At 41.2% G+C, this 12,225-nt stretch overlaps 1 protein-coding gene across 2 annotated transcripts in view; it reads right to left on the bottom strand.

Annotated features, from left to right (window-relative positions):
- Positions 1–9,108, bottom strand: part of LOC139734685 (E3 ubiquitin-protein ligase MARCHF6-like) — a 231,794-nt gene extending 222,686 nt beyond the window's left edge. For both annotated transcript variants that reach the window (XM_071645478.1, XM_071645477.1), the window contains exon 1: positions 8,862–9,108. In XM_071645478.1, the coding sequence (XP_071501579.1) occupies positions 8,862–8,928 (67 nt within the window). In that variant the 5' untranslated portion in view covers positions 8,929–9,108. The remainder of the gene's footprint in view (positions 1–8,861) is intronic.
- Between the last annotated feature and the right edge of the window lie 3,117 nt (positions 9,109–12,225).

The following is a 12,225-nucleotide window of genomic DNA, read 5'->3' on the forward strand; positions in this document are numbered from 1 at the left end:
GTTTCTTATAAAAAATGTATGTACGTTTATACTTACTTTAAGTGCATAGACATGCTTGTATTACAGAAGGTTCATAAGTCCATAGAGATCCCTCGCGATAAGTACGTGGAACAAAAAAATGACACTTTCTGGCACAATCCCTGACTGTCGGGGTTCATCGTTGCAGAACTCAAAATGGCGCCTTGACCTCTGCAAATTATGCGCATGCGCTGCGGAGAGATCTTTGGCGTGCGTGCGCTGCTCGAGTGTAGCAGCACAGTCGACAGCGCGACCTTTTGAAAGGGCATTCAGATCATGTGACCTCCCAATATTCAAAATGGCCTGGCGTGAAAGACGATGTACCGTTCACACATGCTGCATATAATCATCATTTTCGGTAAATTGTAAAATGTGAATTTCGATATTGATAGCATCTAGATATGAAGTCTCATTATTGAAGATTCGCGTTAAATGAGTTTGGGGTAACAAAAAATGATCTAAAGTATCAAAATTCAAAGCAATCGCTGAACTCTCTTCGTGTTGTGGGTCATGTCGGTACAGCCCTGTCGCTACCAATACACTTACAGCGACTGGGCTGTGTATAGTTAGGTTAGTCGTTACGGTTACATGATTGCCTGACACTTGACAGGTCTGTGTAATCTACTAGAAACCTAACTATACACAGCCCAGTCGCTGTAGGTAGCGACAGGGCTGTACAGATGGGACCACCAACCATGAAGAGAGTTCAACGATCGCATTGCGATCACTTTGAATTTTGATACTTTAGCTCATTTTTGTCACCACAAACTCATCTAATGAAATCTTCAATAATGAGACTCCATATCTATGATATCAATATTTAAAGTCACATTATGCAACTTACCAAAATTGATGATTATATCCAGCATGTCCAATCGGTACATCGTCTTTCACGCCAGGCCAATTTGAATACGTGATGTGAATGCCCTTTTGAAAGGTCGCACTATCGACCATGCTGCTACACTCAAGCAGTGCAGGCATGCATAAGATCTCTCCGCAGCAGACGACGTTGGGCAGTACGCCATACGATAGGTTCTGTAATACATTCTCAACGCACACGCCGCGCTCGCTTTGGAGCACTTCCGGTCCCGCATGCGCATAAATTTGGAGAGATGAAGGCGCCATACATTTTGAATTCTGCAACGATGAATCCCCAGTGATCAGGAATTGCGCCAGAAATTGTCTTTTTTTTTGTTCCACGGACTTATCGTGAGGGCTCTCTATGGACCCATGAGGCGAACAATGCTTCTGTAATACAAGCATACATTTAATGTGAGTAACGTATAGTGTTTTTAGAAGAAACTATAAATTTTCATAAGTTTTGTAGTTGTGTTGAGGTTCCTCACTTTGAAGTTGCATGCCTCGCCTGACAGACGCTGTATTCGCACAGCGTACTTACAGCGTCTGGTCGGGCTACTAGAAACCTACTAACAACTGTTGGTGTAGTATAGGCCTACCCAGTCATTGGGTGTCCGGACAGGTTGTGGGACCGTACGCGTACTGTAAAGTGCGTCTGGTTTGACAATGGGTGCGTTTATCAACTCTTTTTCTCGGCAGAAACGGGTTATCCAAACAGCTTTCAAGGAATTTTTATGAGTTGATAAACGCAAAGCTGTTTTGAAAGCCCTTTCGGAAAGCCTTTTCGAAAGCTGCAAATTTGTGGCTTTCCAAACAGGTTTCCTGAACAGGTTTTCAGAAACCTGTTTGTAAAGGCCTTTTGAAGTTGATAAACGCAAAGCTGTTTTGAAACGGCTCTGTAGTATTGCACTGCAGTTACGAACAATGCACGCCTTATATGACCTCTTCTCCTCGGGTCGAATTGCGCAATGCAGCTGTGCAGTGACAGGCCAGTGATTGTGTTCGCAAAGAGTTGATAAACGCAACTATTTTGGAAGCCGTTTCTAAAGGGCTTTGGAAAGCCCTTTAAACAGGGGAAAGTTGATAAACGCAGCCAAAGTCTCATGCTCCACTCTGTCTCTCAGAAATATTTGAAGTATGTGCTAAACTGGAGCTGCCTCACAGATAGGAAGACAATTGATTCATGTGGCATTGCATCATGACTCGTCACTCTCAAAGGAAGATATGTCTTTATGATGGTAATGCTTTTCGCCGTCCCTTCTTAGAAAACAAGCGGCACATAATAGTACAGGGCTTCGGAAAGGGCTATGGAAAGGGCTTTCGAAAAGGCTATGGAAAGGGCTTTCGAAAGCCGTTTAAACAGGGGAAAGTTGATAAACGCAGCCAATGACGTGCCTACATAAACAGTTGTTTGTCAGTGAGGAGATGTGCGTAAATGCGTATTCAAAGTAAAATAAGCAAGTCAGAGTCTTAGTGTAGGGAGTTCGGTGAGATTTGGATTTTTTTTACAGCATCCCCATAAATTTGGTATCATTGGAAAGAGCACGCAAAAAGATAAACAACGTCGCCTTTCATTCTGACATGGGCAAAATTAACAAAGAATGAAAGTTCGATACTATACCGAAAAAAAAAAACAAACCTCCCAAAACCCAAACAAACTTGAATTCATTACAATGTAAAACATTCTAAACTATCAGGAGACAACAACGAACAAGGAATGATAAGTACCCTCAAAACAATCAATGTCAGAAGACAATAAAAAAGAGGCTGCGTTAATTCAATACATGTGACCCATTTCAATGCTATTAGTAGGATGCACATCAGTTATAACAGTAATAGTGATAATAATCATACAAATTTAATCTATATTGTATATTATGTAATGATTATATAATTATATATGTATATAGGCCTATATATTGTATTTATATATCATATATTATATATTAATAGAGTGAAACCACGTTATAACCACTTCAGTTATAAAGAGTTCAGTTATAACGAGATTCCGGTTATAACGAGGACAATTTCGGTGCATCATGATAAAGAAAAACATAAGCAATTTCATCGGATATAACGAAGTTCCATTTCTTGACTAAATTGCCGCTTTCAAACAAGCGACAAACTAAACATTGAAAACCGAATTCACGCTATCCAAGTCTTTTTCCCGTTTTGCAGAGTTTTGCAGTTTACAACGCATTCAAAAACTTTTCATGTAGCGATACTTGTGGCCAAAAATGGACAATTGGAATGCGTGTGCAACTCGTCATCCTTTCCAATTTTAGTTCCGACTTCCAGTTCTTTTTGCTGGTTAGCAATTATGAGCGTGGATGAATAAAGCCGAAATAATTATTGAAATTATCACGATTACGCCGGGTGACAGTAGCGTAAAAAATAGTTGAATAATGCATTTTAACCTACTTAAACAGTGTTCAGAAAAAGAAAAAACGCATTCAGTAGTTCAAGAACGGATGTACAAAACGCGAAGCGATTTTCGGAAGAAAATAAAGAACGCATTTTTTATCCCTTCAGGCACAACGATCATACATTGTATAAAATTACAGCCTAAATGATTTATGAAATTATCGAATTTCAGCTGGACACCAACAGCGTAAAGTACCTCGCAAGTTAACGGTAAACAACGCATGTATGTTACTCTGAAATCATCGCGACCTCGCCAGGTGACAGTAGCGTTAAAAAAAAGTTGAATGACGCATGTTATCCTAAATCAGAAAAAGAACGCATTTATTAGTTTGAATAGATCTGGTTTTGTTCATTATCACAATTTTAACACTGCATTTCACAATGAAGATTTTCTTTCTTTCAGAATGGTCTACCAGGTATACAGATTTGCGTAAAAAGGATCACAACCTTCAACATTCAATCCTGTCGCATATTTTTCAAGAACGGATGTACAAAACGCAAAAAGATTTTCAGGAGAATATAAAGAACGAATTTTTAATCCCTTTAGGTGCAATGATCATACATTGTACAAGATTACAGGCGAAATGATTCACGAAATCATCGCATTCCCGCTGGGCACCAACAGCGTAAAAATACCTCGCAAGTTACGTTAATCAACGCCTGTATGTTACTTTTTTGCTCTGGTGTTTAGAAAAACTTAACAAACAAGAATTAGGCTCCTACAATAAGGAAATAACTCTTTTCAGCCCCTACTTTTTCATCTAAATTACAAATAGTTTCCATTTATTCTCTCAATATTGATGATTCATAATTGTGTAATAACAACGCAAAGGATGTTCTTAAGTTTCATTGATGGGTATGATGTCGTGCTTATGTTTTTCTTTGTTTTGATACGTACGGTTATATCGAGATTCCGGTTATAACGAAGGCCGGTCCCTCGGACCTCGTCATAACGGGGTTTCACTGTGTAATATAGATAAAATTTTAAAATATGTACATTTTAATATTATGCTCCAAAACTTTTTCAGTTATTATTTCCCAAGTACAAACCACAATTTTTTGTCATTACTTTCATAGGCAAAATAGCATTTGGCTGTTGGAGGTATATACATGTAGTTACAATAACGAGCCACGAATACACGAGATTCCTTATTTTCCAGTAGCGTCCGTTTTTTTTTTTCAAGCACAATGCGCTTCTATGTGCGAGCATGAATGCATTAACAATGCACACCGTTAAATTCAGGAAATTTCAAAGTTTTCAAAAATATGGGTTTCTATGTGGTTTCTCCCCCTCCTTCATTCCTTATTTTTAAGTTTTCTAGCAAAAATAAGGACAGAAATAGACCCCAAAATTAACTAGAAATGTTGCTATGGCGACTGATGCCTCCGCCATAATGCATGATTCTCCCAATAGGTGTATAATACAATGTCTTCACAATGTGTGATCCATGACAGTTTCACATAACTGGCAAAATATTGAAATGACAGGTTTGTCAGAAATGTCTTGAATGTTCACTTTCTTTGAACTGGGTTTGCTATAATTGTCTAAGAGTGCAGGTACACATATTTGGGGAATTGAGAATTTTTACTTGACTTCTGACCGACCCTTTTATAAGTTTATGCACTGAGTAATTTCCAAGGTATGAAGAAAGAGTGTAATTACAGTACAAAATAATTTCTTTTTTTTTTTTTTTTTTGGGGGGGGGGGGGGGGCATTGAAACCTGGCCTTTGACCCTTATCCTTTGACCTTTTACCTTCTGGCTGGAAATTTCCTAGAGAATCTCCATTAGGTAATGCATGTACACGTATATTAAGTTTTAAAACTAATAATGCAAGCATTGCATATACTAGTATATGAGGGAAATAGTAAAATTTTGAGGAGTTGACCTTGACCTTTGACCCCTGACTATTGACCCATGACCCCTAAATTCCCTAGATAATCCCTGCCAGTCAGTTCATGCGTATGTACCAAGTTCCATGAAGATACATTGAACCATTTGCGAGAAAAGTGATATTGCAACATTTTCACCTAACCTTTGACCTTTTGACCTTTGACCTTATGACATGAAACTCTCTCTGGAGAATCTTTACGCAGTAGTACATGTCTACACCAAGTTTCAAGAAAATACCTTTGGGCATTGCATCCAAATGGGGGAAATAGCAACATTTTTAGCATTTGACCTTGACCTTTTGACCTTTGACCTCTTGCCAATGTCACTAAAATTTACTTAACTAATTGTCCCATCATACATCATCCTTGGACCAAGTTTGGTGAAAGCTGCTTCATCCAGTTTTGAGTTATCACATAAACAGATAAATTTTAGGATTTGACCTTGATCTTTGACCTTTGACCTCTGTTCAATTTCACTAAAAAACTAATCAAGTAATTGTCCTATCATACATCATCCTCAGACAAAGTTTGGTGAAATTTGCTCGATCCAGTCTTGAGTTATCGCGTAAACGGATACAATTTCATGATTTGACCTTGACCTTTGACCTCTGGCCGATTTCACCCAAAATCTTATCAAATAATTGCCCCATCATACTTCATACTTGGACCAAGTTTGGTAAAATTCCAGTCAATATTACTCAAGTTATCGCGTAAACGAAAGCGGACGGACGTACGGACGTGCGGACGGACGTACGGACGTACGTACGGACGGACGGACAACCCGAAAACATAATGCCTCCGGCACCACTTCGTGGCGGAGGCATAAAAACCTACTTTTCTTCGGCTTTGAAAAGCGGACAAAATGCTCTAATACCCGGCAATCTTGGTACCACATGAAAGCTTAGAATCTCCCGAAGCGTTTGATTGCCATCATAACGTGCCTTACGAGAGTTTGATACCCCGAAAGTAATATCGAAGTGCAGAGGTCAGTCAGACATTTTTTCAAAATGGCGGCCTCCTGCGTTCGCGCGATCGTGTAATGTTCCGATGTAAGAAAGAGGATTTCAACACTCTCTATTTCCACTTTTCCGGAGATTCAAATCAAGTATGGTTGGACCTACTACTCATCGACCCCCTAATGTTTATTTGCTTGATAAGAGAATTTAACACTGAAATTCACGTAAAAAACTTGACCTACGTGATTGAGAAAATCCAGCTCTATCAAATGCCGTTGTTCCCTTTTCGATTCGAAGTTTCAGTGCAAAAATATCGCCGACGAACTTGCGTGGCCTCGTTTCAGCTCCCCGCAGTAACGCTCGTTATTAGGATTGACTGCTGTTTTTGCATTGACAATGCACGCAAACCGAGTTGTATTGAACACCATATTGTACGAAGCTTCTTAGAAACTTCCATAGACATTACATTACGATTTGGTGAAAATATTTATTCAAAATTTTGTCCTTGATTGAAACCATTAATGAACAGTGAATTTTCACAGTTTCCCACACCATCCTCATCAACATTCAAAGCCAATCCATTTTGATGTGCTTTGCGCGCAGTGAAGTGCGTATTACTAAGCGTTCAGTGCGCCAATGAATACGCGGTCGGTTTAAAAGACGGTGGTCGATATGTAGTAGGGCTATCATAATTGGTATCAAAAGAACAAGCAACTTCTTGGCTACACGTAGACAGAAAGATCCGTCTGTCCGGAGGACTCTTTTATATTTTGCCATTAACGCTGTCCTCCGTAGACAGACGGAAGGTACCAGTACCCATTGCTGTGTGGATATTCTTAACCACTGTCTCTATGGAAAATTGGGTGAGGTACCTCACCCTTCTCGATTGCGTCTAATTCACGGCCCTAGGTCGGCAAATTTAAGCTTGTATAGTTATATCAACTATTCAAGAATAGACTACACTCACCAGATCAATGAATAATCCAACATTTCGGTGGAATTTTCAACGTAAAACACACATCAATTAGCCAATCACATGCGAGGTAGTTTCTACATGTCTTTTTTACTAAACACGTACCTCGCATGTGATTGGTTTACAGATTCAAAATGGCGACTTACTACTAGCGAACGGCGATGTTGCGATATGGATAAAATTTCTGTATTATAACCGAGTTACTGTGAGTATTTCGATTGCACAATGTGAGAAATTAACCCCAAATATTGCTGCATAATGTGTCATGTCATGTCAAACTTGTTTGAATGTAAAAAAGCTGTCTGAAATTTGGTTTATCGTAACGTTTGATCTGTGCGCGTTGCTCCACACAAGAGCTGGGATCATTGACTTCGGTCTGTATACGGAGGGGATCCGTGAAGCCAGACGCAGTCTCCGCGGAACATTCCCCGACGGACATATACAGACCGATCTTTCGGTCAAGGCTACACGCAGATGTCTTCGAAAAGGTAAAATACCATTGGAAGCAGTTTTAATCTGCGAGTTTGCAACATCAAATTTCACGTGTTAACACTTATAATAACAGAATATAAATTCAGAGAAAGTGCCGTTTCATGGAGCTCCCTACTTAGTGTCCAGACACCCAACCCCCCATCAGTCCTAGAATTCCTACATTATGTAAGTCTAACCAGTGCAGTAGAACTCCTCTAGTGCTACAAACTTTGTAACTGTTAGTGTTACACAGGTTAAATTTACTGGTTAGACACAACCAATAGTCGTATAGTCGAACAATGTTAGAGTCTATGCCTTAATTCCGTGTTACTTGTTCAGTTGTTGTAAATTCAGTCCGGGAAACCCGCTCATGAGGACCGCTACCGCGTACGAGGACTGCCCCGCCTCATGAGGACCGCCCCCACGCCTCATGAGGACCGCCCCCATGCCTCATGAGGACCGCCCCCATGCCTCATGAGGCCCGGGGGGAACGCCTCATGAGATGAGGCCCCCTATTCACTTCTATTCATCTCACATCTGACGTATAAATTGTCGCAACTTTGCACAGTGATTTTTTGTTACACACACATGTCCACTATCCATGACGAAAAGAAGAAAAAATCCTATCTGTTTTTTTTTTTTCAAAAATCGAGTTTTAATCAACCGATGCAGAGCGCCCATTAAAACACGTGTGTTTTAATGGGTGTTTTAATGAACTCTATCTTTTTGTACGTATGTTAAAAATAGTGCCTGGTTCTAGAGTCTAGAGAGTAATCAGGTAGACAGAAAGATCCGTCTGTTCAGAGAGGACTCTTTTATATTTTGCCATTAACGCTGTCCTCCGTAGGGGATCCGTGAAGCCAGACGCAGTCTCCGCGGAACATTCCCCGACGGACAGACACAGACCGATCTTTCGGTCAAATAATCAGGATACTCAGTGTACAGTCTGTAGCCATAAATTTATGGTTAGCTGTTTCTAGTAGGTAGAGATTGTTACAATATATACCGGTATAGACTGATAGACCTAGTCAATAGGTAGGTCCGGTGTACAGTAGTCACTGCACTGTTCTAGGGACTAGATCTAACGTTAGGCCTACGGCTACTTGTGTGTATTTAGACGTCTAGATCTAGAACTAAAATCTAGACACTAGATCTAGAGTCTAGTTGTAATGAGTTGTAGAACTCTATCTGGGCCTCGGGTTTAGGACCTAGCAACACTCCAAGCCAGGAAGGCCAAAGAACTCTACGCCATATTTCGGTGAAATTTACCCTCAGTATTGTCATCACTTCTGTCGAACATGTTTCCGCTTGAGACCAGATATGGGGATGAAATCATGCCCAACGTGTGGCTGTCCGTCGGAAGGCAGGGCAGGCTTCCAAAAGCAAAACGTGTTTCCTCCTCCGCGTAAAGTTTATTTGCAACACACAGCACTTTCCAATTTTGTACACAGATATACAGTATAGGCCTTCGTGCAGTTTCGTGACGTTGGTTCTGTTATGCTGTGTTCACTTGGAAATCCACTCGCTCCCTCTACATTACCGATAGGCCAACCTATGGAACGCCAGAAGGACAACCCTGAGTTGATCTCTTGAAACGCAACCACAGCGTACAGTCGACTCCGGTTACTAATATACTAGGAACCAATGAGTATGGAAGCGCACCTACCAACGGCGTAAATCCGTACTGAGGAGTGGGGGGGATGGCATAGAGATATACATCTCTATGGGGGATGGTCACCATCACCACGATTACAAGCCCATAACCAGACCGGCGCACCCTTGGGGGAGGGGGGTGGGGAGATGCTTGGTGTGCCCCCCCCCCCCCACACACACACTTTACAGGGATCGGATGTCCCACTCTTTTGCATGAAATATAAAGTGGAAGGAAAGTGGCAGCAAAATATGAAGACTTTTTGTTCTTGTTGTTGCTTTTTTTTTTTTTTTTTTTTTTTTTGCTTGTCAGATGACTTTGGGGGAAAATCAGACCTTAAAAGTGTGAAGACATTTTTTTGGTTTTGAAATATCTGTGAGAGGGAGCGGAGCGACCGAACGGGGGAGGGTGTGTGTATGGGGGGGAGGGGTATCCCTCTCCCACACGAGGAAGATTTTGCATTTTCAGACCTGAAACTCAGCGATCTGGTGCACACTTTTGGTGATTTTTTTTTCTAAAAAAAACAATAAGAAAATGAAATATTCACAATATATTATTGAATGACTAAATCGTGGTACTTCAGCTCTTACTCCGCCTGTGCGACATCACTGTGGAGGCCTACTAAATAGTGGAGCCTATCACCGGCGTAGACAGGATTTGATCCTAGGGGGAGCGGTTATGTGAGGGAGCGAAGCAAGCAGGGGGGGGTATGGTAGGGGGGTTTCCCCCCTCCCACGGTGAAATCTTTTTGCATTGAAAATTTTGACATTTTACAGTCCAAAAACTGCCGTTTGTAGCTATATTTTTCGCTTTTGTTTGTCCCACTTTTATAGGGGAACCATTCCCCCCCCCCCCATCGACGCCTCTGCATAATGTATGAGGGATATGATCTTCCTTGGGTATGCCCATAGATGACTGAGTCATCAGTCACTGTCGTTTCTCAGGAATGATTCAGGAAATGGAGGGGGTTCAATTACGGCGATATAGTTTTTGTTATTGTTTGTTTTTTGTTTTTTTACATATTTTGCAGATGGTCCCCAGTTACTCGCGTCATAGCATGCTTACATGTAGGCCTATAGCTACTATTTGACGTTGTCAACGTCTTAGCCATACCTTACAGTGTATGTCGATGTTACTTTCTTCGCAAGCGAGCGAAGCGAGCGAGCGCTTGAGAAAATTATGTCTACATTTTCCTACAAGATAGAATTCTGTTCAGCTCTGTTACCTGTCTGAAGACCGGCGTACAAACGTCATGCAATATGCCAAAATTGATACAATCACGTTTCTGCTTCCTCCATTTTTTTTTTAATTCAGGGGGGGGGTGATTGTACAGGCCATCCCCCCCCTCCATATCAGGGGGGGGGATATATCCCCCATCCCCCCGGGATTTACGCCCATGGCACCTACCCTATTTCGTCATAACCGAACAAATAAACAATACTTAATACATGGCCGGCGGAGCGTTTTCAAAAGTGTGGGGGCCCACTTCCGGGTTTCATGAGGTAACAAGCAAAAAAAAAAAACAAAAACAAAAAAAAGGGTCCTCAGCTCATTTCTCCCCTCCATTTCCGGGTTTCTTCACGTGACAAGAAAGCAAAAAAAAAATGGAAAAACATAACCTTACCACGCTCACACTTCAAGATCTCTCTATTTCTATTTAGTGCCACTTACGTACTTGCGGGTTAAAAAAAAAAGCGCGTGGGGGCCCCAAAGTGATGACACCTTATGTATTCCTTTGTATGGTCCACAAAAAGTGTGGGGGCCGACGGTTCCGCCAGCCATGAAATATAGAGTTGATACCAACGGCGTAAATCCGTAACCGATGAGGGGGGGGGGGGATGAGGGGGGGGGGGATGAGGGGGGATGATCGGCGATATTCACCATCATACTGTTAAGGTCAGTAACTTGTCCTGTATAGTACTGGTTACACTTCATAGTCAGGGTCAATGTCCTAATTCTTATCAATATTCTCCCACACATTTATCTTGTACAGATTGAATATCCTAGCTTTGTCCTAAAGTCATAAACTGGAGAGCTTAGTTAGCCCCTATATTTTGTTAATTGAACCAAGACACACAAGTATAAGCTTAGTGTTGGTGCCTAGAATAAAGCAGTAATTGTAGCCCTTTTCTTATCTATACTATACTGACCATGCAATTGCCTATCCTTTGTCCTCCCCTATAGTAGCTAAGACGTCTGATGTCACCCCTGTGTAATAGTCATAACTTTATGTCCATTAATTTTGTCCTATTATTGTAGCCATGCCTCCCTCCAGTTACCACCCTATTGCCCGATTGTACCTGTACTAGTTTCTCATTGAATCTCTTCTGACTATGGAAGTAGCCAACTGGTTAATTGTTTGTATAATTGGCTGGGAATGATGCCAATCTGAAACTCCTGTTTGGGAGTCAGTCTGAATTTGGTCCTCCTGAAGTCAAGATGCCAATATGTTCTCTCTGTAAATGCAATGATTTATGTTGGTGTGATCGATTCATTGACTCTTGTTTCAAACGCAACAATACATCACAATCACGATTACAAGCCCACAACCGGACCGGCGTATAAGGGGGACAGTGTGTGTGTGTGTGTGGGGGGGGGGGGGAGTTTGGTGGGAGCTGCCCCCTCCCCACCCCCCAACTTTACAGGGATCGAATGTTTGCATCCCTCACTTTTTTTTTCATGAAATATTAGGTGGAAGGGAAGTGGCAGCAAAATAGAAGACATTTTGTTCTTGTCTTTGTTTTGTTTTTGCTGTCAGCCGACTTTTGGCGGAAAATCACACCTCAGAAATATGAAGACTTTGTTGTTGTTGTTTCTCTTTTCTTTTCTTTTCTTCTTCTTTTTTTTTATTTTTTGCTTGACAGACGATTTTGACACCCCCTTTCAAAACCGTAGAGGCGCATTGCGCATAATGCACAAATTAATGAGATCAATAAAAATGGTAATATGGATATCCATTTCTTTCAATGTAATAATGTAGTA

This window comes from Diadema antillarum, unplaced genomic scaffold (assembly GCF_040938485.1).
Source record: "Diadema antillarum isolate AM-2024a unplaced genomic scaffold, OU_Dant_1.0 seq00000539_RagTag, whole genome shotgun sequence".
NCBI lineage: Eukaryota > Metazoa > Echinodermata > Echinoidea > Diadematoida > Diadematidae > Diadema > Diadema antillarum.